The 21,906-nt window shown below is 35.0% G+C and overlaps 4 protein-coding genes across 9 annotated transcripts; 1 reads left to right on the top strand and 3 right to left on the bottom strand.

Annotated features, from left to right (window-relative positions):
* Positions 1-1,768: 1,768 nt before the first annotated feature.
* Positions 1,769-4,591, bottom strand: LOC125418670 (mitogen-activated protein kinase kinase 5). Its single transcript, XM_048462823.2, has one exon. It carries the CDS (start codon positions 3,996-3,998, stop codon positions 2,895-2,897), a length of 1,104 nt encoding a protein of 367 aa, XP_048318780.2. The 5' UTR covers positions 3,999-4,591; the 3' UTR covers positions 1,769-2,894.
* Positions 4,592-6,301: 1,710 nt separating this feature from the next.
* On the top strand, positions 6,302-9,245 carry LOC107428185 ((R)-mandelonitrile lyase-like). The gene is made up of 2 exons (XM_016038671.4): positions 6,302-6,916; positions 7,487-9,245. The coding sequence occupies exons 1-2, from the start codon at positions 6,637-6,639 to the stop codon at positions 9,046-9,048; spliced, it is 1,842 nt and encodes a 613-aa protein (XP_015894157.3). The 5' UTR covers positions 6,302-6,636; the 3' UTR covers positions 9,049-9,245.
* Positions 9,246-12,014: 2,769 nt separating this feature from the next.
* LOC107428194 (GATA transcription factor 28) lies at positions 12,015-16,112 on the bottom strand. 5 transcript variants are annotated; one of them, XM_016038687.4, is made up of 8 exons: positions 15,920-16,112; positions 15,195-15,529; positions 14,666-14,752; positions 14,447-14,541; positions 14,037-14,165; positions 13,220-13,325; positions 12,533-12,601; positions 12,015-12,428 (listed from the first exon to the last, which is right to left on the bottom strand). In XM_016038687.4, the coding sequence occupies exons 2-8, from the start codon at positions 15,525-15,527 to the stop codon at positions 12,354-12,356; spliced, it is 894 nt and encodes a 297-aa protein (XP_015894173.3). In that variant the 5' UTR covers positions 15,528-15,529; positions 15,920-16,112; the 3' UTR covers positions 12,015-12,353. The 5 variants fall into 5 exon arrangements, with proteins under 5 accessions (XP_015894173.3, XP_060669444.1, XP_024934145.3 ...); XM_060813461.1 differs by having other exon boundaries at positions 14,447-14,580; positions 15,195-15,693; positions 15,920-16,111; XM_025078377.3 differs by having other exon boundaries at positions 14,447-14,580; positions 15,195-15,685; positions 15,920-16,111.
* Positions 16,113-17,003: 891 nt separating this feature from the next.
* Positions 17,004-20,797, bottom strand: LOC107428196 (GATA transcription factor 28). Of its 2 annotated transcripts, none has more exons than XM_025078378.3 (8): positions 20,587-20,797; positions 19,884-20,365; positions 19,423-19,509; positions 19,207-19,301; positions 18,802-18,933; positions 18,200-18,305; positions 17,503-17,571; positions 17,004-17,388 (listed from the first exon to the last, which is right to left on the bottom strand). In XM_025078378.3, exons 2-8 carry the CDS (start codon positions 20,214-20,216, stop codon positions 17,320-17,322), a joined length of 891 nt encoding a protein of 296 aa, XP_024934146.1. In that variant the 5' UTR covers positions 20,217-20,365; positions 20,587-20,797; the 3' UTR covers positions 17,004-17,319. The 2 variants fall into 2 exon arrangements, with proteins under 2 accessions (XP_024934146.1, XP_015894174.1); XM_016038688.4 differs by having other exon boundaries at positions 19,207-19,340; positions 20,587-20,796.
* Between the last annotated feature and the right edge of the window lie 1,109 nt (positions 20,798-21,906).

Below are 21,906 nucleotides of genomic sequence, written 5' to 3'. Positions count from 1 at the left end.
TTTTAATGTAATAACATCATCCTTCATGAACAAAATATAAAAGCCCAAAAATTTATTCAAACTGACTATTCGTGGAAAGTTTCCATTTACACGAAGTTTCTAAATTTGGAAGCCAACTTTGACAGAATGTCTATAAACTAGAATAGACTTTCTAAAAGAAAAAATAAATAAAAGATACGAAGATTACTACAACAAATGGTATAAGAAGCATGAAGATTGGGATAGATTCTACATAATGGAATTTAATGTCCTAAAATGTTCCGATTACCGAATCAATGCATGACACTTGTCATGAAGGGCAAGGTTACCAATATTGATATTATATCTAGCAAATTAATTAACACCAAAGAAGGTATATGAAAAATTAACAAGGGGAAACATCTTGATAAGTTGAAAGATCCTAACATTATTTGTCCAAAGTCACGGAACATATCGTTGAGTAGTGTGGAACGTGAATGTCTGGTGAGGCTGTAGCAAATATAATTAAACTCACAACTCACAACTCACAACTCACAACTCACAACCTACTTATTTGACCAAATCAAAAGGATAAAAATGAAAAAGGCAAAGACCAAACGTTGACAATATATATAGAGGAATGAATAAAAATTACTAAAGCCAAGAATGTTACGACAAGAGAGAGGCCCCCAAAAAAAGAAAAAAGAAAAAAAAAAGGCATAATAAGACTGAAGGGAAAAAGATCTTTCGTATTCACTAATCCAAATCATCTGTATTATTAGTTGTGTTTGTTATGTAATAGTGTTTACTAATAATGTTTGTCATTGGATTAGACTACCTAAAGTTGATGATTTCAAAAGTTAAAATATTGATAGTTTCAGCATTACAAGGACATTGAAATCTTCAACTTTAAGTTAAAGAAAATTGAAGAAAACAAAGATGGAAGCTCAAGTCAGCATTCGCATAATAAAACTCGTTACTTGATCTTCAATACTAGATTGACATTGCAGTCCGAAAATATGTCAAACCAAATCCAGAATGTGTTTAAACAGAGCGTATAAAGAGTCAAAATTGGCTATTTGAAAATTTAAAAAAAAATAATAAAAAATAAAAATCGAAAGGAGACTAGCTAAGAATTGATTGGTCGACTGAGCTAAAGATCTAGTTATCTAGAATCTGGATCATGTCACTCCAACAATCAGAATTAAAATTTTCGTATTAGGTAAAACGTTGGCATGTTTACCCTTGAAACATCCAAACTTAATCCTTAATGATCTACTACCCATTCAAGCAGAAAAAGCCAAAGACTATACTTTTAGGACATATATTATTTGTGTCCAACACGTTTGCATATGCAAAGATCAACAAATTGTTATTTTTCTTTTGCTTTTGTTCTTTAATTTATTAAAAATATTAAAACGTTTTACAATGTGCATACGCATCCTGTGCTACCATAAGCTATCAAATTATTAATTACTATCAGTAGTCGTTAATTGTTATTATCATTGATGACATGTAACATTACTCTTTAACGTATAGCACAAGTTATTTTTGAAACTTTACCAAGCATAAACCTTAATTATTATATATCACTTGTAAATTTAAGGCAGAAAGAAAGCCACTTAAATAATGAGTTGAAATTCCGGTGCAAAATTTAATCGAGGCTTAATAAATCAATATAGCAAATGAAAAGAAGATGCTTAGAGTAGGAGAAAGTCTTGGAAGAAGAACTAAACACAGCATTCAACTTGCTGTTTGTATCGTAAAGCCACCTCCTACATAACCAAGACATCAAAAGAAGAAAAAGAAATGGCGGGAACAAAAAAGCAGCAGCCAAAAACCAGATGGTTTTCAGCTCTCACTATTGATTTTATTCAACATATTACAGAAACAAACACCTCTGCAAATATGCAGAAACTCTTGGTAGCTCCTCATCTTCATCTTCATCAAATAAAAAAAAAAAGTACAGCACAATTTTATCAAACCCACATTGGATTATGTCTTTGCTTTCTACAATGGCATTTAACCATATGATATGAACGTCCTTCCTCCCTTCCCACCCCCCTCTCTTCACTATCCCCATATCCCTAAATACAAGAAATGGAAGAGGAAGAAAGAATAAATGAAATTTACCATTAAACCATTTCGTACATAAACAAGGACTCCAACTAATGACAGACAGGAGGAGGTAAAAAGTAAGAGAGAGAGAGAGAGAGAGAGAAGAGTATCAGCAACTTTCCCTTTTCCGTGTAATCACCATGATGATATACAGAGAGATTCGTGCATTAATATTACAAAGGCCAATCTAAAATATCATCTACCCACTCTCCCACCCATAATAAGTCGAAAAGCACAAAGATTCACATTTGATTCTTCCCAAAAATACCCCACCTACAAGATTTTTAACTATATTTGGCAAAATTAAAAAAAAAAAAAAAATTCACCCCCAAGAAATTCCATACCCACCTGCCTACAAAACCATAATCCATCAAACTTGGCTACAACAAAAATGGATTACCTCAAATTCAAAACTTTTTTAAGGGGGTTCAGTCCCCATAACAGAACCAAGAACACGATCAGCAATAATAATGATAATAATAATAATATTAGTAATCCAGCTTCCTTCCCATTTTTGTGGTAAAAATTTAACATTTTTATCAAATGACAGATTGATGATTCACCAACAGATTTGAGTGATTGGTTTTGGTTTAAGCAAATGAACCGGAAAACATAACCCAGGAAAAGTTCTTCCAATCATATCAAAAATTACACCAAATCATTACTATTATAGTCAAAAATAAGGAGGGGGAAAAAAAAAAGAGAAAAGAAGGAAAATTCATTTCATTTGACAGAGAGGGAAAAACCAAAGAGAGAAAGAGAAGAAGGAAAAAAAAAAAAAAAAAAAAAGGATCACTAAGCTAAAAAGAGCTACAAAGCTAAGAAGGAAGTGGGCGTGGAGGAGGAGGCAAAAGTTGATGAACATTGTTATGCACCTGGTTCTGACCACCATTGTACTGCGATATGAATGGGTGCCCCAACAATCTCGAAGCTGTCCACCTTCTCCCAGGTTCTCTCTGCAAACAGCAAGCGATAAAGTCCCTGAACTCCCTGGAAGCCGTAGCCGGAGCCTCAGGCGGCTGCGACATACAGATTGCACACATCAAGCTAGCCCAATCTCCTTGGCGACCCACCGCGAAAGGAAACCTACCCAGATAGAATTCAAGAATGCTAACCCCAAGACTCCAAATATCCCCTGCATACCCATCGTACTGACCCTGATTGAGATCGGTGTTGATCCTCTCCGGGCTCATGTAAGCAATGGTTCCGACCGATGAGTTACAAGGGTCCATAGTCTGAGCTAAGATACGGCTAACCCCAAAATCTGCGATCTTGACCTGCCTCCTAGCGTTAATCAGCAGATTCGAGGGCTTGATGTCCCTGTGAACGATTTTCCGGCCATGGAGATAGGCGAGTCCGCGGAGGATCTGGCAAGCGAGGCCGGAAAGTTTCTGTTCATTAGGGATATGATTGCCTTCCAGAGAACCCCCGTCCATGAACTCGAGGAGGACTTCGATTTCGCCGTTACGGTCGTACATGTCGTGGCACTTGACGACGTTAGGGTTGTCAACGTCTCGAAGGATCTGGATCTCACGGCACATCTGACGGCGAACAGATTCCTCGTGATTCCCATGGATCACCTTCAGGGCGAAGAGCCGGCCGGTCAACCGGTGGATCACCTTGTAAACGGTACCTCCGCTTCCGCTTCCGATTCGGTTAACCCGCTCCAGCTCCTTCAAGTCGATTCGGATATTGTTGTTGTGGTTGTTAGTGCTGCTATTGTTGCCTTGATGGTGGTTGTGAATCGACGAAGCCGACGATGAAGACGAAGGGGCCGAGCTCGGAGGCAAAGGTAAAGGCACGGCTAAGGATGTGTCCCGCTGTGGAAGAGGTAGGGTTAGGTCGGGACGACGTCGTCCTCCTCTTTCCTTCTTCGTTGTGGTTGGGCCAGAAGGCGGCGGAGGCGATTGACTCGGTCTCATGACTCACTGATTTCTTCGAATCGATTTGAAAACTCAGATTGAAAAAAAAAAAAAAAAAAACAAAACCAACAATCGCTTCCTTCTTCTTCCTCTTTCTTCCGCGTTGAATTTACTCTCTCTCTGTCTCTCTCTCTATGTATTTCTTCTTCTATATATATATATTTATTTTTTCCTCACCCTTTCTTTTCCGAATATCTATTTTCTTTCTTTCCAAGAAAATGAAAAAAATTTTCCGGGAGAATTCAATAGGAGAAAATCAGCATTTGATTGAGGGAGACGTGGGAGAGGATTTTGAACCTTTCGATTTGCCGTGTATATATATATATAAGTAATTATATACAGAAGGAGGATGAGGGTTTGGTGTTTGGTTTCTTGGAATCGAAAATCCAAACCATGACTAATTCGTTTGAGCAAGTGAAATTTTTGTTTTTCCGAATTTTCTAGAGAGAAAGTTCCTGGAAGAGGCAAAAGAGGAAAAAAAAAAAAAGAAAAAAGAGCAAGAGCAAGGAGAAAATTAAGCAGAAAACTAAAATGTATTAAAAATAAAAAACACGAAAGAAAAAGAAGAGAGAGAGAAATTGCAAATACCCAAATAATATTAGATCGAGGTAGAGAGAGAGAGAGAGAGAGAGAGAGAGAGAGGTTGCAATCAAAAAGAGGGAATCGAGATTTAAAAGGCAAAGCACCGCACGCGCTTCCAGAGAGAGTAGGTGTCAATAAACAATTCGATTGGAGGGTGTATAAGTGGACCCCGGGATGTCCAATTAACGGTAGATGAAGCGCGTGATTGTCGGAGCGTGGGATTAAAGACGTTGGGGGTATCTTCGTGGAAATATATTGGGAGGGTATTTGCTTAGGGCTCTGGACCCCCACCACAGCCTCCCCATTAGGACCTTTTTACTGGGCATCTGGTAACACCGGATCCTAGCCTTTTATTTTTTTTATGAGTATAATAAATGTGTGTTGGTTTTGTTTTTGTTTTTATATTTTTATTTTTTATTGGGGATGAGAATTGAGAAGAGATGCTTTCTCTCATAGCTTTATAAATTGGATTATTGGCACTGTGATGTATCCTTTGGAACCATGCATATATATGTATATGATATGATTTTTACTGGGACATAAATTTGACTACCAAGCCAAATATCTATGTTTGGAGTTTGGTTTATTGGGTAAGGATAAAATTTTATATATTTTGCCTTCATTTCAAAATCAAATCCAAATTATTGGATAAAACCATATCCAAACGAATGATCCATAATTATTTCAATTCAATTTCTGAACCTTTTGAATTGGGGATATATATTGTTTTGCACCTAAAAATATGCTTTCAAAGGAAAATTTGTTTTTAAAAAAAAAATAATAATAGCAAAGATTTTTCCCTGTTTTTTTACCCTTTTAAAAAAAAAAAAAAAAAAACCAGCTAACACCTTCTTTCTTGTCTAAAATAATTGACATAACTCTCATTAATTACTAAAAAAAGAAAAGTACTGTATGAATATTAATGTTTGTTAAAAATTATGAAACTACCATTTGTATTATTCTTATTATTTGTCATAATTAAACTACCATTCATTGATTTACCTGTTTGTAATTGATCCAATTAAATATCCCAAGATGCATTGAGTTTGCTGGGATATATTAACTTTACTTGTGAACATTTTTGGAAGCTTTATAGCTCCCGTACCAGGGAAAAACAAATTATATTCTTAACTTTAATTAAATATGTTCATTGAAAAAAAAAAACAAAAAAACAAAAAACAAAAGCTGATCGAATTTTCTAAAAGTTGCTTCTTATCTCTCTCTTTTTCTTTTTTATAGAAAGTAAAAAAACTACATAGCATATTTAGATTTTTCTTATGTTAATACCATAGCATATTTAGATCGTTTACCAATATAAAGTTGACCTTTTCCTCATATTAATATTCATGACTCTCAAACGTCAACCTCAATTTTTAATAAACACATCTTCTCTAATATTCACAGGCATTTTGTATCATACAATGCATTAATGAGTAAAACCATATAATTAAAAGGGCTTCATAATTCTTGGCACACTTTATTGTAAAATTTTGACTTTTTTTTAATGCAATTTATGGTCAATCAGAGGTAAATTTGTCATTTTATTGTCTCTTTTTTTTTTTTCCTTTTTTTTTCTTGGGCTATTTTTCTACTAAGGAGATCCTGATATACTACTAGCATACTTGGGTATTTGCAACAAATTTGTATACATATATTTTATTGAAAAAGGAATATTTTCAAAGTAAATACTATTTTCAATTTATTATAACTTCATTACTAAGAATATTTTCAATTCACTTTCGCCTTCCATGTATCGTTCCAATGCCGTTGTCTTTTATTTATTTATATATTTTTACCGACATTGAAACAATGAACCAAAGATTTTAAAGTCAAATATTCCTTGAAATTTAAAAGTTAAATTAAAAAGAAATACTCTAAAAAGAAAACTAACAAATAAAAAAAAAAAAGAAAAAAAAGAAAAATGAAGAAACAGGCACTGTCAGTTTCATCTTATCGCTGGGGCCTCTCACTGCATTGAGGCTGAGACCGTCAATTCCATCTCTATGGAGATCAAAAATAAAAAATTAAAATTTAACGGTGGATGATCGACTAGAGAATGCTGAAGCCGTATCAAGTATATAACACACACAGCCTTTCACTCTGCTACAACGACTACTTACTTTTACAACTGCTTCTGTGTTTCTGGTCTTCTCTATTCTCTCTCTGTCTCTCTCTCGCAAGAAACACCAAGAAAATTTTATATCTTCTCCAAGTAGCACACAAGAATTCTTCAATGGCGAAATCTATTTGCTTTTGTTTACAGAAGCTTGTGTTTTTCATCTTGTTGAGTGCCATCGTTTCTCATGCCAGACCACCACAAGTGCTTCCTCGTCAAGGTATAACTCTTTCTCTTCTCCATTCAACCTCAATTTTCTTCTTCGTTCTTCTTTGTTATCTGATATGGCGATGAATATTTCTCTCTCAATCTTCCCTGTATTGGAAAAATTCAGCTTAAATACATAAAACCCAGATAGCAATTTCATTTTTTTCTTTTCCATCTCAGAAAAAAGGTTGCAAGAAAACAAATTAAAAAGCTTGTTCTTTTCTGCTCCAAACGAGCCCCACTGAACAGATTTTCGCAGAGTTGAGTCATTTTCATTGTTTTCTTTCAGACTTTTTCTTGGCAACCATTTGAATCTCTGTATAGAGCCAAGCAATCTGACAGCATTATACCCAGATTGGAAATTTCGTTTTCTTTTTTCCACTGATTTCTGTATCATCGTAAACCAACCAAGAAAAAGCTTTTTCTCCTCCATCTCAGACAGAACTTCCAAGAAAACGATATATCGCATTTAGTTGGCTTTTTACACTCACCATTTTCATTGTTTTCCTCCCGGCTTTTTTTCTTGCTAACCAAACAAGAAGAAAAGAAAATCTCACATTTTTCTCAAAACTTTATAATACAGAGCCAAGCTACCTGAAGTTCGTGTTCAACGCCACGGACTTACCCTCGGAGGACTACTACGACTACATCGTCGTCGGAGGAGGCACCGCCGGCTGCCCATTGGCGGCGAGTCTCTCCCACACATTCCGAGTCCTCTTGCTGGAACGCGGTGGAATCGCATACGGCAAGGCCAACCTCATGACCCAAGACGGTTTCTTATCCACCCTAGTGGAAGTCAACGCCTTTGACTCGCCGGCCCAAGCCTTCACCTCAGAAGACGGAGTTCCGAACGCCAGGGGTCGCGTTCTCGGCGGCAGCAGTGCGATTAACGCCGGCTTCTACAGCCGAGCCGACATGGACTTTTATAAGAATTCGGGGATCAACTGGGACCTCAAGCTGGTCAACGAATCCTACGATTGGGTCGAAAGGGCAATCGTTTTCCGACCCGAATTGAAGAACTGGCAGTCGGCGGTACGTGACGGGTTGCTGGAAGCGGGTGTGGATCCCTATAATGGGTTCAGTTTGGATCATATTCCGGGTACCAAGATTGGCGGGTCGACGTTCGATAGCTTCGGACGGAGACACAGTGCGGCGGATCTTTTGCTCTACGCCAGGGCCGCGAATATCCGAGTTGGGGTTTACGCAAGCGTCGAGAGGGTTCTCTTGGCCTCGACGACGCCATTTTCTGGGTCAAGACAGTCGGCCATTGGCGTCGTTTTCAGGGATTCGAACGGGAGGTACCACCACGCGATGGTGAGGAGGCACGGCGAGGTGATTCTCTCTGCCGGCGCAATCGGAAGCCCACAGCTGCTCCTTCTCTCCGGCGTTGGTCCCCGGCCACAACTCTCGGCTTGGGGAATTCCAGTGGCCCGCCATTCACCCTACGTCGGACAGTTTCTGTACGATAATCCCAGGAATGGAATCTCCATTGTCCCTTCGATTCCGTTGGAGCATTCTCTCATACAGGTTGTGGGCATTACTGAAGACGGAGCTTACATCGAAGCAGCTTCCAATATCATTCCCTTCGCTTCGCCAGCTCGCTCAGTCTTCATCCATACACCGTCTTCTCCACTGTACCTAACGGTGGCAACTCTCATGGAGAAGATCGTGGGCCCGGTGTCATCTGGGTCGCTGAGACTGGGTTCATTGGACGTGAGAGTGAACCCCATTATCCGATTCAACTACTTCAACAACCCGGTGGACGTCCGGCGGTGCGTGAACGGCACGAGGAAGCTCGCCGGAGTGCTGAGGAGCCGGTCCATGGAGGATTTCAAGTTCAGGGACTGGTTCGGGAACAGGGATTTCAGGTTCGTTGGGCCAGCGCTGCCTGTGAACCAAACGGATGAGGATCAGATGGCGGACTTCTGCAGGAGGACGGTGAGCACGATCTGGCACTACCATGGAGGTTGCGTGGTTGGGAAGGTGGTTGATGGGGATTTCATGGTTATGGGGATGAATGGGCTTCGGGTCGTTGACGGGTCGGTGTTTGGTGTGTCGCCGGGGACGAACCCTCAGGCGACGTTGATGATGATGGGGAGGTATGTGGGGATGAAGATCATAAGGGACCGGTTGAGATATAGTTGATTGATTGTTTCGTGGGAAAAAAGCATAGAGAGGTTACCCGCCAAATTCCTTGCTCGTTTTCGAAATTTGTGTAGAGATTTTGACTTTGACTTTTTTGAATTAGGATTTTCTTTCTTTTATGAATATTTGTTGTAAATCTGTAAAGGAAGATTAAAGGGCCCAATGGGGTTACATTTAGACCCAATGACCCAATTCTTTTTGTGTACTTACAATAATAATTGAAAATTACATTTTTCCTTCAAATAACGTATATGATATTCACTAGTTTAAAATGTTTCTCAGTAAATTTTGTTTCTTAATAGAGGGCACATGCCTTTCTAAGGTGATGCTTTCTGTTCGTTTTTAAAACGGTGGTTCAAACCAAGGCAAATTTTTTAATATGACTATAGACCATGTAGAAAGGACAATGCCAAAAGAGCTTAAATTCAAGGGATCAAATGTTGTTTGTCTTAACAGATTTCACCATCGTAGTAGTTCCAAAGGAAATTGCACATATTAAGATCAAGATGGAGAAGTTTAGATCAAAAGCGGGACAAATGTTAACAATGATTTGTATTATTGCTGGTGGCGGGTAGGGAATTGTTTAAGAATTGCACAATTAAAAGCAAGCAGTTTTAATCTACGAAACATATAAAACTTTTCTATGAAACTAATCAAAAAAACTGTTTTCGCTGATTAGTTTTATATGATGCTTGCTACAAAAAATGTTCAGTCATCTTGTATGCAATCTGCGAAAAACCAACAGACAATCCACCAACAGCATACTCGTTGTAACTTCATGTCTTTTGTCCAAACTCAAAAGTGGTTATATACTCATTCTCTTAAAACATAAAACTATTAGTTGTTATTGTTTTTTTATCTCCAGATATCCATAGATCTTTATCAACACTTGTTGTCTGAGTCTAATTAGTCCTAATTCTTTACACCAACAAAGGATTATTTTATACAATTTTCGGATTCAAAAGACTTAAAAGTTTTATTGATGAAAAATCACTTTAATACCAATTACTCACACCTGATTACTGTGTTGAGCAGTTATTGGCATTGTAACAACAATAGCACAGCTTGAACCTGAGAAAGATAATATAATGGATTCTATCAGCAAGCTAGCTGTTTAATATTGTTGAGAACAGTGCACATATCTCAATTTTCCTGAGTTAAAGAAAAGTCATACAACACATGTAAGATAGCAACAATGCTAAAACAATTTTAACTCAAAATACTTTTTACATGCTAACTTGTATTACAAGTAATTTAAAAATACCTAGTTTTGGCTCAGCAACAATATTTATTAGAAGGCATATTTCCAACAATGGGTGCATAAGCATTGCTGCTCTTTCACCATACTAGGCTTTTATTATATTATAGACTAAGCTGGTATACTAAAACAGATTTTGTAGCAAATACCGGCCAGTAATGTTTACTAATGGATAGTTCTCTCCACGATAGTAAATGAACTATCAGTGTGTCAACACCTGAAGTGTTGGTTAATGTGGGGATGGACATCTAGGATGTGGGAAATGAATTGCTGTATTTGTTGTCCTTAAGAGTGAGTGAGTGTGTTTTATTTTATTTTATTTTTGTAAGTTACATGCACCTAAATTTTTACATACACTTAGATTGTTTTCATAAGTCGGCAGGGTATTGCAATAACTTTGTCAAAAGCGACGACATCAAGAATTTAAGAGACATTGAACAGTAGTACAGTATCCAGATTGATGAAACGCCAATGAATGTTGCTATCTTTATATAAACAGATGCTGGCCATTTGTGTGTGCGTGTGGAGTGATCTTGTTATTTCGATCTGTTACTGTGATTGACGAATCTGTGCAGTTTTTTTTTTTTTTTTTTTCATCTTTCATTTTGCCATGGATTAAAATGCTATTTACGAGAGTTCAAGTCTGTTGCAAATTATATATTCGCAGTTTATACACCATTGATTGCAGGATGGGGCAACAAAATAATTTAGAAGGATAAAATGGTTTTTAGGTGTATAATGCTAAAATATGAAATTGTTTACCAAATAGCTTAAAAAAATATGATGTTATAATTTTTATTTATTTATTTTTTAAATAATCTAATAGGTTTGTCAGCCACATTTTTGGTGCATTATTTTGTTACATCTTATTATCATTCAATTTTTTTTTTCTTAAGGGAAACATAATAGTATATTTGCCATTACAAAAAAATAAAAAATAAAAAGGTTTAATTCACGCTTAAGGTACTTTCTTTAGGGATAATCTCCAAAAATCTAAATAAAGTCAACCATTGACTCAATAGTCCTTTTCCTTTTTTGCTGGGCATTTCAATTTTTTCTATACTTGATATATGTTTAAATACAAAAATAACTATTTGAAAGCTCAGAATTGTTATTTTTGTATTATTATCTAAATAAATTTAAAAAATACTTTTACCATATTCATAATATATTTAAATTTAAATGATTTATCATATTTAAAAATAATACATAAATAAGTATAAAAGTTGATTTTCTTTTATTAATTTTAACCAAATTTGATGCTTTAAAAAACTAAAATTTTAAATTACTTTTTTATTGTTATCAAATATATAAATAGAAATCATTATTTCATTTTATTTTATTTTTATTTCTATAAATAATTTATTTCCATTTTAATAGAAATAACCATTCTGTAAACTAAAGGTCAAAAATTCAAAATGCAAAAGCACACAAAGTTTTGAGGTTGAGGGGCGTGTTGTTGGATTGAAACGAATAATGTTTCTTTATATTATTTCTGACTATTATATATTAAATTCTTTTATTGTATTAGCCATTATTATATATTGGATTTGTAATAATATATAAATAGGAATGTATTGAACTAGTTTCTTTATTCGGTTTGAGCAATTTTCTACTTTTATAACCTTGTATTGGATATGCTTTGTTAGGACATTTAACTTTCTTTTTTCCCCTCTTAAACACGGCTAGTTAAGAAACTAAACAGGTATGATTAAAACTAAAACCATATTAAACGATCATACTAATAACCCGTTAGGTCTGCACAATAACAACTTTACAGGCATATTTGATTTTACTCTATTTAACTATAACACTATGCACATTGTCTGGGCACTAGCTCGCCATCCCACTTCTAGTCTCCTGAGGGACCTGCCTGTCTGTCAGCTAAAGTAGATATGAACTAATCAAACCAAGTAGGCGAAAAATCTGTCAGCATTGGAGCATCACTTCCTTACAAACTCATCCAAAGAGGCATTGAAGAATTACTTCCTAATTAACTTATACCCTCAATACCCCCTTATGATGGTCTAAACCAGAATGATGGCTATCAAGCAGAATCACCACCATTCCCTGAAGTTCCAAGAACCATTTGGTCGGCCTCAACGTTTCCACTCTCCATAGCCTGCAAAGTGGGAGGAGAGAGAAGTCAAGGAATGGTACGATAGAGAACCATAATTTCAAAAACCTCAACCGTGACATATAAAATTAAATGAAATAGTTCCTTACCTCATTCCTGCTTGTGGAAGTATTTTGCCCAGACTGAGATACTGCCTTGGATAGGTCCCTAAGGGTTCCCTATCATAAATAGATAAAAGTGACCTTAATGATATATTACTAATAAGAGAACCATTTCTTTCCTTTCAGAACATTTTCACATAATTTCTGAACGAAAAGGCGAAGGAAATTCCTGTCACTAACTAAGTTGACAGAATAACTCAACAAATTATGGAAATTTTGTTTAATTCCATGAAAACCAAATAGTGTGAGAAGACTTGGTAGAAAGTAACGCAGGTTTAGGGATCACAATTTTTTTAAAAACAGAAACAGCAAACATAAAACCACCTTACTTGAAATCCAAATAGATATCATGCCAAAGTTTCAATCACGTGTTCTTCAGTAAATTTTTTTTCTTATCAGAGGACACTTGGCTTTCTAAGGTGCTGCTTTCTGTTAATTTTTAAATTAGTGGTTCATTCTAAGGCAAATTTTGAACATGGCTATAGGCCAGGTAGAAAGGACACTGCTAAAAGAGCTTAAATTTGAAGGACCAAGTGTTGTTTGTCTGAACAAATTTTATCTTCGTAGGAATCTCTTGAGATAGAAACTGCTTATTATAATAGACCCTGTAGATATATGTGAAATGGTATTAAATGAGTTGCTATAGATGACGTACAAGAAGCTCTTAGTACCCACCTTGTTAGCCCACATAAGTCCACATGCATTGCAAAGGGTTCTTGGTCCTTCAGGTCCACGCCGCATCATTGGTGTACACTTCTCACTGATGCCACAATGTTGGCAGCTGGAAGTAGTTCCACAGGATATTGCCCATATAAGATCAAGAAGGAGAAGTTCAGATGAAAAGAGGGATAAATATCCAACCCATGATAACAGGTTGTTCCTAACAGCATGCACTAAGTGAGCATGGAGAATAATAACACATGATTCCACACAAATGTTAATAGTTTTAATGTTGTTGCTGGTGGTGGTGTTCTTTTTTCTTTTTTTGGGGTTAGGGAAATGTTTGAAAATTGCAAAGGAAAATATAGAGCAAGCAATTTTATCTAAAGATGTGCACATAAAGAGACTTGCAACTTATAAAATATGATATAAACATAAAATTTTTTCTATGAAACTAATCAGAAAAAAAATGTTTTTAATGGTTAGATTCACATGATGCTTTCTAGAAAAAATGGTTAGTCGTCATGTATGCAATCAGTGAACAACCCACAGACAAGCGACCAACAACATAATTGTTGTAACTACATGTCTTTGGTCAAAACTGGTTTGTCTTCTTTAAAACATAAAACTATTAGTTAGTAATTGTGTTTTCACCTCAAAATGTCCATAGATCTTTGTCAAAACTTGTAGTCTGAGTCCAATTTGTCCTAACTCTTTACACCAACAAAGGACTAATTTATACAACTTTCAACGTTGGAAAATTTAAAAGTTTATTGATGAATATGCCATCGGAGGTGACATTATAAAGTAAATATAAATCATATTCACTTACAGAATCTCTGAATGTTGGCCACCATTACCATCCTGACACCAGTCATTTGTCCCCATACTTGTTGCAGCTGATGCGGAATCATCATTATTGCACTTAGAAGATGTAAATTGACCCTTGTTCCGTTGCATTCTTCAACAATTCAATAAAATAATCAAAAAAGGGACCACCATTTTTCAATATTCTAAGCATCAGGGTTTCATTAACTATCAAACGTGCTGGCCATTCAAAAAATGAAACAGATAAAACAGAAAAAACAATAGAGCAAAAAAGAAACGAAAAATTGACACAGTTAGATGACATCATACTCAACTTATACTATGCAAAAAAGAAGTAATAACACCTCCACATTTGATAAACTATTTCCCGGTGAAGATGTTAATGATATAATAAAACAGATGCCAGCTGCATACCTAAGTGCTACCTCTTTACGAACAGTATAGCGAATTTTCTTGTCAAAATTCCGTTCTTTTCGCTTCTCACGGAATCGAATCAGCGAGGCAACTCTCTGAGGGACAGTAAATCGTTGTGGAGTAGCCGCAAGACCCTGATTGAAATACTTATTATCAAGGTACTACGACATAAAAAACACATTACCCATCAAAAAATCACTTTATACCAATTACTCAAACCTGATTATTGTGTTGAGCAGATATTGGCACTGCAGGAACGCTTGGAGGTACTTCACCACCTCTTAGCAATAATAGCACAGCTTGAACCTGAGCAAGATAATAGAAGGTTTTCTATCAGCAAGCTGTCTCATATTGTGAGGAAAGTGCATATATCTCAACTTTCCAGACTGATGATATGCCATACAGTAAGATTGAAACAATGCTAAAACAATTTTCACTCTGTATTTTACTTGCTAAATTGTATTACAAGCAATTTAAAACTATCTCGCTTTGGCTCAGTGCCAATATTTGGTAGAAGAAGGCATATTCTCTAAACTGGGTGCATAAGCACTGAAAATATTTCAAATACTATGGTTCTATTATACCATAGACTTACCTGGCATACTAAAACAGTTTTGGTTTTTTTTCAGTAGATACCCAGCAATGTTTACTCATACTCCAAGATTATCATTCATGCGAGAAAAACTGTCAGGTGAAACTTAAAAATCCATTACACTGTGAAATATAAAATTGAAGGGAATGAAATAACCTTCTCTGGTGCAACTGAGTCAAAAACATAAACTTGACCCTGAAAAGACAAGGTAAGCTGGTCTCCACTGTCACCGCCAAGATCTACCATCGAACTACGAGTATCAGAAAGGTTCCCGAGATTAGACTGGATGGTTCCCTCCACAACATCAGTACCATCGGCAACCCCATCCCCACAATTACCATCATCATTACCCTCAGCCACTCCACTCCCATTACTTAGATGGTGCAAAACATGATGATCATGCTCTTGCACATACTGCAAATGCACCTGATGATGTTGCTGAGCATCGCTCATATGCATCCGAACATCATTCCCATGAATGCCTTCCATTCCTAATCATCAAAATTTGTTTTGGACGAACTAATCATCAAAATTTGTATTCAACTATTTCACCACTTTCAGATTTTCTTCCTATAAACTTTTCTACATAATAAGCTTCCACCTTTACATCAATGCCAAAAAGATACAAATTTGAAGATCAATTTGGGCTGTTTGGCTGATAAGAAAATAGAAAACCCAAATAAAAAAAAAAAATTTATTTTTTTAGAAAATAGAAGTTGCAAAGAACTACGTTTAAGAGATATATTTGAGTCAAAGTGAATAATTGAACTTATTTTCTTTCAACTTCCCAATGTTTCTCAGCAAACAAACGGTGTCCTTAATTTAATTCGGGAAAAAAAAAAAGAAAAAAAAGAGAAAGAAAATAGGATAAACTGAATTACCATTCAAATGCGAATATTGGAGAGTTTTAGACGAAGAAGAAGAAGGAAAGTTTGAAGCTTTGATGAGAAAAATGACTTGATGGTTTGGAATGGAGGGCTTGTTTGGAGTACGAGTTTCTCTGTAAATTGGAATGGGTTTCGACAGGGAAAGAGGTGTGAGAATGACCTTGAGGGACACGGTTTCCTTATTGCAATTAATCTTTTTTTTTTTTTTAAATAATAATAATAAATGAATAAATTCTATTTTTCATTATTTTTTTCTCCCGTCTAATTTTATTTTAACCCTCAATTTAATAATTAATTTTTTTTGAGTCATTTAAAAGAAACAATATCCTTAAGTGCCCCATAATTATTGAAATTAGTAGATAAATTTTAAAATAATAAGGCTATATAAATACCAAAAAGCCTGATAAAATATTTAGTTAGGTAATGAAGTATCACTTTTATATTTAATTATATTTATTTATGTTTAGCAATTAAATAAAACACATCATTTTCACATATTATCGTAGTAAATGAACCTTGTAGGATTTCTGATTTTAAAAATGAATGATACTATGTCATTAAAACAGCTTAGTAGGGTAAATCACTTATAACAAATTCCAAACTCTGAGTCCAGCGCCTCCATATTTAAGTTATATTATTAGTTCAACCAACTAAAAAAATGTTTAAAATGAATTTTTTTAATAATAGTAAAGAAAAATTGTGCTAGTCCCATTATAAGAGTAAAGAAGCTTTATTCATAAGGGAGAGAACCAAAGATTTTCTTTTTAACAATCATTTGGCACTTTGCCACAGTTTCAGTTACATTCAGTCTATTTTTACAACTTCGGAAATGAACGATGGATCTTCAATTTCATTGTGTTTGGGGAGGGTGGAACTGAACAAGAAACGATGGAAGTTTTACCAAAAAGCAACAACGGAAGTTCTTGATTCTCAAACACCGTGAGAATTGACCACCGTGAGAATTGACCGAACAATGAAATTATTGGATATCTTTTCACTTGGCTGCAAAACACAAGATGCCACAGAGGGCGGAAAACCCAAAAAAAAAAAGAAAAAAAAAAAGAAAAAGAAAAACACATTCTTTGGAATGGCTGGCTACTGGTTTACCCTTAGATTGAAAGAACAAGATCAATTTTACAGGCATTTTGTTCAATTACAACACCAACACATTCTTTGGAACTGGCTGGTTATCCCAACTTTAGTCTCCTAAGAGACCTGCCTGTCTGTTAGCTCAAGAAGTTAAAGATTTGCCGAATTCAAGAACACGGAAAAACTTGCCAGCATAATCATGGAATGCAATCTGAAACTAAGCCTTACAAAATCATCGAAAACAAGAATCAGTTCCTAATTAACTTTATCTTGATTATCTCCTTGATGGTCCAAACCAGAATAAGTTATGATGCAGAATCGCCACTGTTCCCTGAAGTTCCAAGAACCATTTGGTTGGTCTCAGCATTTCCATTCTGCAAAGCATGCATTTGGGATGAGTGGAAGAATGCAAGAAATGGTACATAGAACACCACACTTTTCAAAAACCTTATCCGAGAAGAACGTACTGAAATTAAATAGTTCCTCACCTCGTTCCTGCTTATGGGAGTATTTTGTCCAGTCTGTGATGTTGCCTTGGAGAGGTCCCTAAGAGTTCCCTACGATAAATAAATAAAAGTGACCTAAATGATTAGTCCTCTTTTCACTTTCTAGTAAAGACATTTTTGCATAATTCAAAACAAAAAGGCAATGGAAACTAGAGTTGACAGAACAACTCAAAACATTACAAAAATTTTGTTCAATTCCATGAAAAAACTGAATTATGTAAGAAGACCTAATAGGAAGCAAAAGCTGGGCTTAGGGATCCCAATTTGTTTCAGACCAAAAACAGCAAAAATAAACCACCTTAATTGAAACCTAAAAAGATGCCATGCATCTTCATGGAAATAGAAAATTTTCATATGTTCTTCGGTAAACAAGATGAAAGTTTGTTCCTTATGAGAGTAAACATGGCTTTCTAAGAGGCTGATTTCTGTTAGTTTGAATCAATGATTCAAATTAAGGCAATTTAGGCCACCAGGTAGAACACAGTTACCATTAGCAGTTAAGAAAGGACCCTGCCAAAAGTGCTAAATTTGAGGGACCAAGTGTCATTTGTTTTAACAAATTTTATCCCCAGATGAATCTCTTGAAGTAGAAACCCTAAATCAAAATAGACTCTGTAGAATATAGACAAGATGTAAATGAATTCCGATAGATGAAGTATAAGAAGCTATTAGTATTCACCTTGTTAGCCCACATAAGTCCACATGCATTGCAAAGGGTTCTAGGCCCTTCAGGTCCACGCCGCATCATTGGTGTACACTTTTCACTGATGCCACAATGTCGACAGCTGACAGTATTTCACAAAGCAATTTTCATATGAGAACAAGACAGAGAAGTTCAGAATGAAGAGGGATGCTATTCTACAAACAACAGCACATACAGAAGGCCAACTAATCCAACAAGTGATAAAAGGTTATTTCTCTTGTGATGTTTCCATGAAGCTTTCCTCAAAAATGATAAAGTCTTCTTGTATGCAAAATGTACACAACCAACTGACAACCCACCAATAACATAATCATTTTAACTTCATATTTTTTTGGTCAAAACTGATTAGTCATCTTTTAAAACATATTACTATTGCTCGAAATCATTTTTTCACCTCCAAAATGTTTGACATATTACAAAAATTTTTGTCAAGACTTGTACTCCGAATCTCATTTGTCCTAATTGATAATGTCAATACAAGACCACTTTACACATCTCCCAAAAGATTTTCAAAGTTTAGTAACGAATCTGCCATTACAGGTGAAATTATAAGATCAAAACAAATCATATTAACTTACACAATCTCTTGATGCTGTGATCCATTACCATCCTGACCCCAACCCTCATTTGAGGCCCAACTTGTCACAGCTGATGCAGAATCATCATTATTGCACTTAGAAGATGTAAATTGACCTTTATTCCGCTGCATCCTACAAACAGTTCAATAAAATAATCAAGAAAGCAACCAACATTTTTCTATATTTTAATAACCATCAGGATTTCATAAAGGCTGTTCTAAAATTAAGAAATAGACAAGTTGAGAAAACAATAAAAAGTGAAAAAGAAAAAAAAAAAATAACACAATTAAATGACATCAGAGTCAACTCATGCAGTACAACAAAGAATTAACACCTTACAATTGATAAAAGATTTACCACTAAGATGTTAACAATAGAGTGGAAAACAGATATCAGATGTCATACCTAAGTGCTACCTCTTTACGAACAGTATAACGGATTTTCTTGTCAAAATTCCGTTCTTTTCGCTTCTCACGGAATCTAAGAAGTGAGGCTAGTCTCTGAGGGACACTAAACCGTTGTGGAGTACCAGCAAGCCCCTGATTGAAGTACTAACTATCACGTACTACAACATAAAGCATATTAACAATCACAAAATCATTTGGGATCAATTACTCATACCCGATTATTGTTTTGAGCAGCTATTGGGATTGCAGGCATGCTTGGTGGTACTTCACGGCCTCCTAGCAATAATAGCACAGCTTGAACCTGAGGAAGATAGTAGATGGGTTTCAACCAGCGCCGTCTAATATTGTGAGGACAATGCACATATCCCTCATTTTTACTCATAATTTACATGGTAACCTGTATTACATGTAATTCAGTTCTAGCTAGTTTTGGTTTGGATGCAATATATGTCAATAAGCATATTAACAATAATAGCTGCATAAGTCCACAAACTAGTTTTTTTAACTATGCTATTGAGTCACCCAGCATTCTAAAACAGTCCCTTTAATAAATATCTGGTCACATACACTAATCACACTCCCAGTTTATCATTCATACATGAAAAAATCTCTGGAGAAACATAAAAGTTCAATGCAATGCGGAAAAAGATAAAATTAAAGGGAAATGAAAAAAACCTTCTCTGGTGAAACTGAGTCAAAAACATAAACTTGACCCTGAAAAGACAGGGTAAGCTGGTCTCCACTGTCACCACCATGATCCACCAATGCATTGCGATTATCAGAAAGATTCCGGGGGTCAGACGGGACATCCGCTTCAACAATCTCAGCACCACCAGCAGCACCACCATCCCCACAACGACCATCATCATTACCATCAGTCACTCCAGTGCCATTGCTCAGATGGTGCAAACCATGGTGATCGTGCTCTTGCACATACTGCAAATGCACTTGATGCTGCTGAGCATCACTCATATGCATGCCGACATCATTCCCATGAATGCCGTCCATTCCTAAACCCTCAAAACTTTCTCTCCCACTATTTCACCACTAATAGTTTTTTTTTTTTCCCGGAAAACTTAGATTCCTATATACAATCAGCTTCAACCTTCACATCAATGCCAAAGCTATAAACTTGAAAATCAATTTGCTCTATTCAACTGACAAAGAAGACAAACACACAACAATTAAATAATTATTGAATTCAAAATACAAACAAAATAAAATCCGCAAAGAACTACATTAAGTGATTTATTTTAGTTGAGACTGTTAATTGAACTTGTTTCCTTTCACTTTCCGGACGTTTTCTCAGCAAACAAACGGTATTATAAAATTGATTCCAAGAAAAAAAAAAAGTAGAGAAAATCTGAAAAAACCATACGAGATTGGGGGAATAATAATTGAAAGGTTGAAGCTTTTTGATGAAGATGGTGAAGGAGAGGTTGGGTTCGAATGGGGAGGGCTTGTTTGGAGTAAAAAGAGTTTATCTGGGAATTTGGATTTTGGAACCAAGAAAGGTTTTCTCGAGGGGCAGAGAATGTGCGTGAGGAAACACAGTTTCCCTTTTTCCATTTAATCTTTTTTTTTTTTTCCTCCAACTAAAATATAAAAAAAAAAAAAAATGTGTGCAGTGTGTGTGTGTGTTTTTTTACTCGTTTTATTTTTGCTTTAGCCCTGAATTTCATTATTAAATTTTGTACACTAATTTTTTTTTTTTTAGTTACCAAAAAGTACTACAAAATTTATTTATTTATTTTTATCATTTAGAGATAGATTCGAGTGTGAAAGATATACCAATATATATTATGAAAATTCATCGATTTATTTTGTAAATATTTTTGTAATAAATGAATTTTCAATTGAGCAGAATTATTATGAGTATTTTATCATTATATTTTCATTTTGAATATGTAATTTTTTTTTTTACAATTTATTTAGTTATTTTTTAGTGTAAATTAAACAATTTATTTATTTAAATGAAAAATTGGAACAAAGGAAAAAGTCCAGCTTTATAGGATGATTTCAGATTAAAAATAAAAATAAAATAAAGCTTCCAAATTTCAATTATAGTTTGTTATTATTTTATTTTAATTTTCTATCATCCATATTATTGAACTCATTTGTGCATTTTATGTTAAAAAATGGATTAGTCAGAAAGGATGAGACTCAAGCTTAAGCATATAGATATTGTACTTACAAAGTTTAGGTAAAATCCTTGCTCATTTTAGTTTAAAATATATGTGAAAGAAAGAAAAAAGAAACTATAGCATATATACTATAAGAATGATAATAATGATAAATCTTAAAAAACAAATAAAAATTAAAGCTTGTGTAATTATCTGAAATAATATCATGATTCTCTTTTAGGATAATTATACTATTTTAGCTTTGGATTCTCAATTTTGTAACAAGCTCGGTTAAAAATTTTAATCTATTTATAAAACAATGCATTTTTTTTTCTAAAGAAATGATTTTCGTCTTTATATTGTTATTAAACTTCACTTTAATCGACTTCAAAGCCAAAATAAATAAATAAATAAATCTTTAAACGTATATTACATGCTAAAAAAGATTTGAAAAATTGGAAAGAAACTTCAAAGAAAAAATATATATATATATATATATATACACAAAAGAAAAAAAAAATAATTCAAGGAAATATATATACACAAAAGAAAAAAAAAATTTAATTCAAGGTTAA

The sequence above is a fragment of the Ziziphus jujuba genome, chromosome 12 (genome assembly GCF_031755915.1).
Source record: "Ziziphus jujuba cultivar Dongzao chromosome 12, ASM3175591v1".
Taxonomy (NCBI): Eukaryota; Viridiplantae; Streptophyta; class Magnoliopsida; order Rosales; family Rhamnaceae; genus Ziziphus; species Ziziphus jujuba.
Note: the sequence above shows the minus strand (reverse complement) of the source record. Positions and strands in the feature narration are given on the sequence as shown.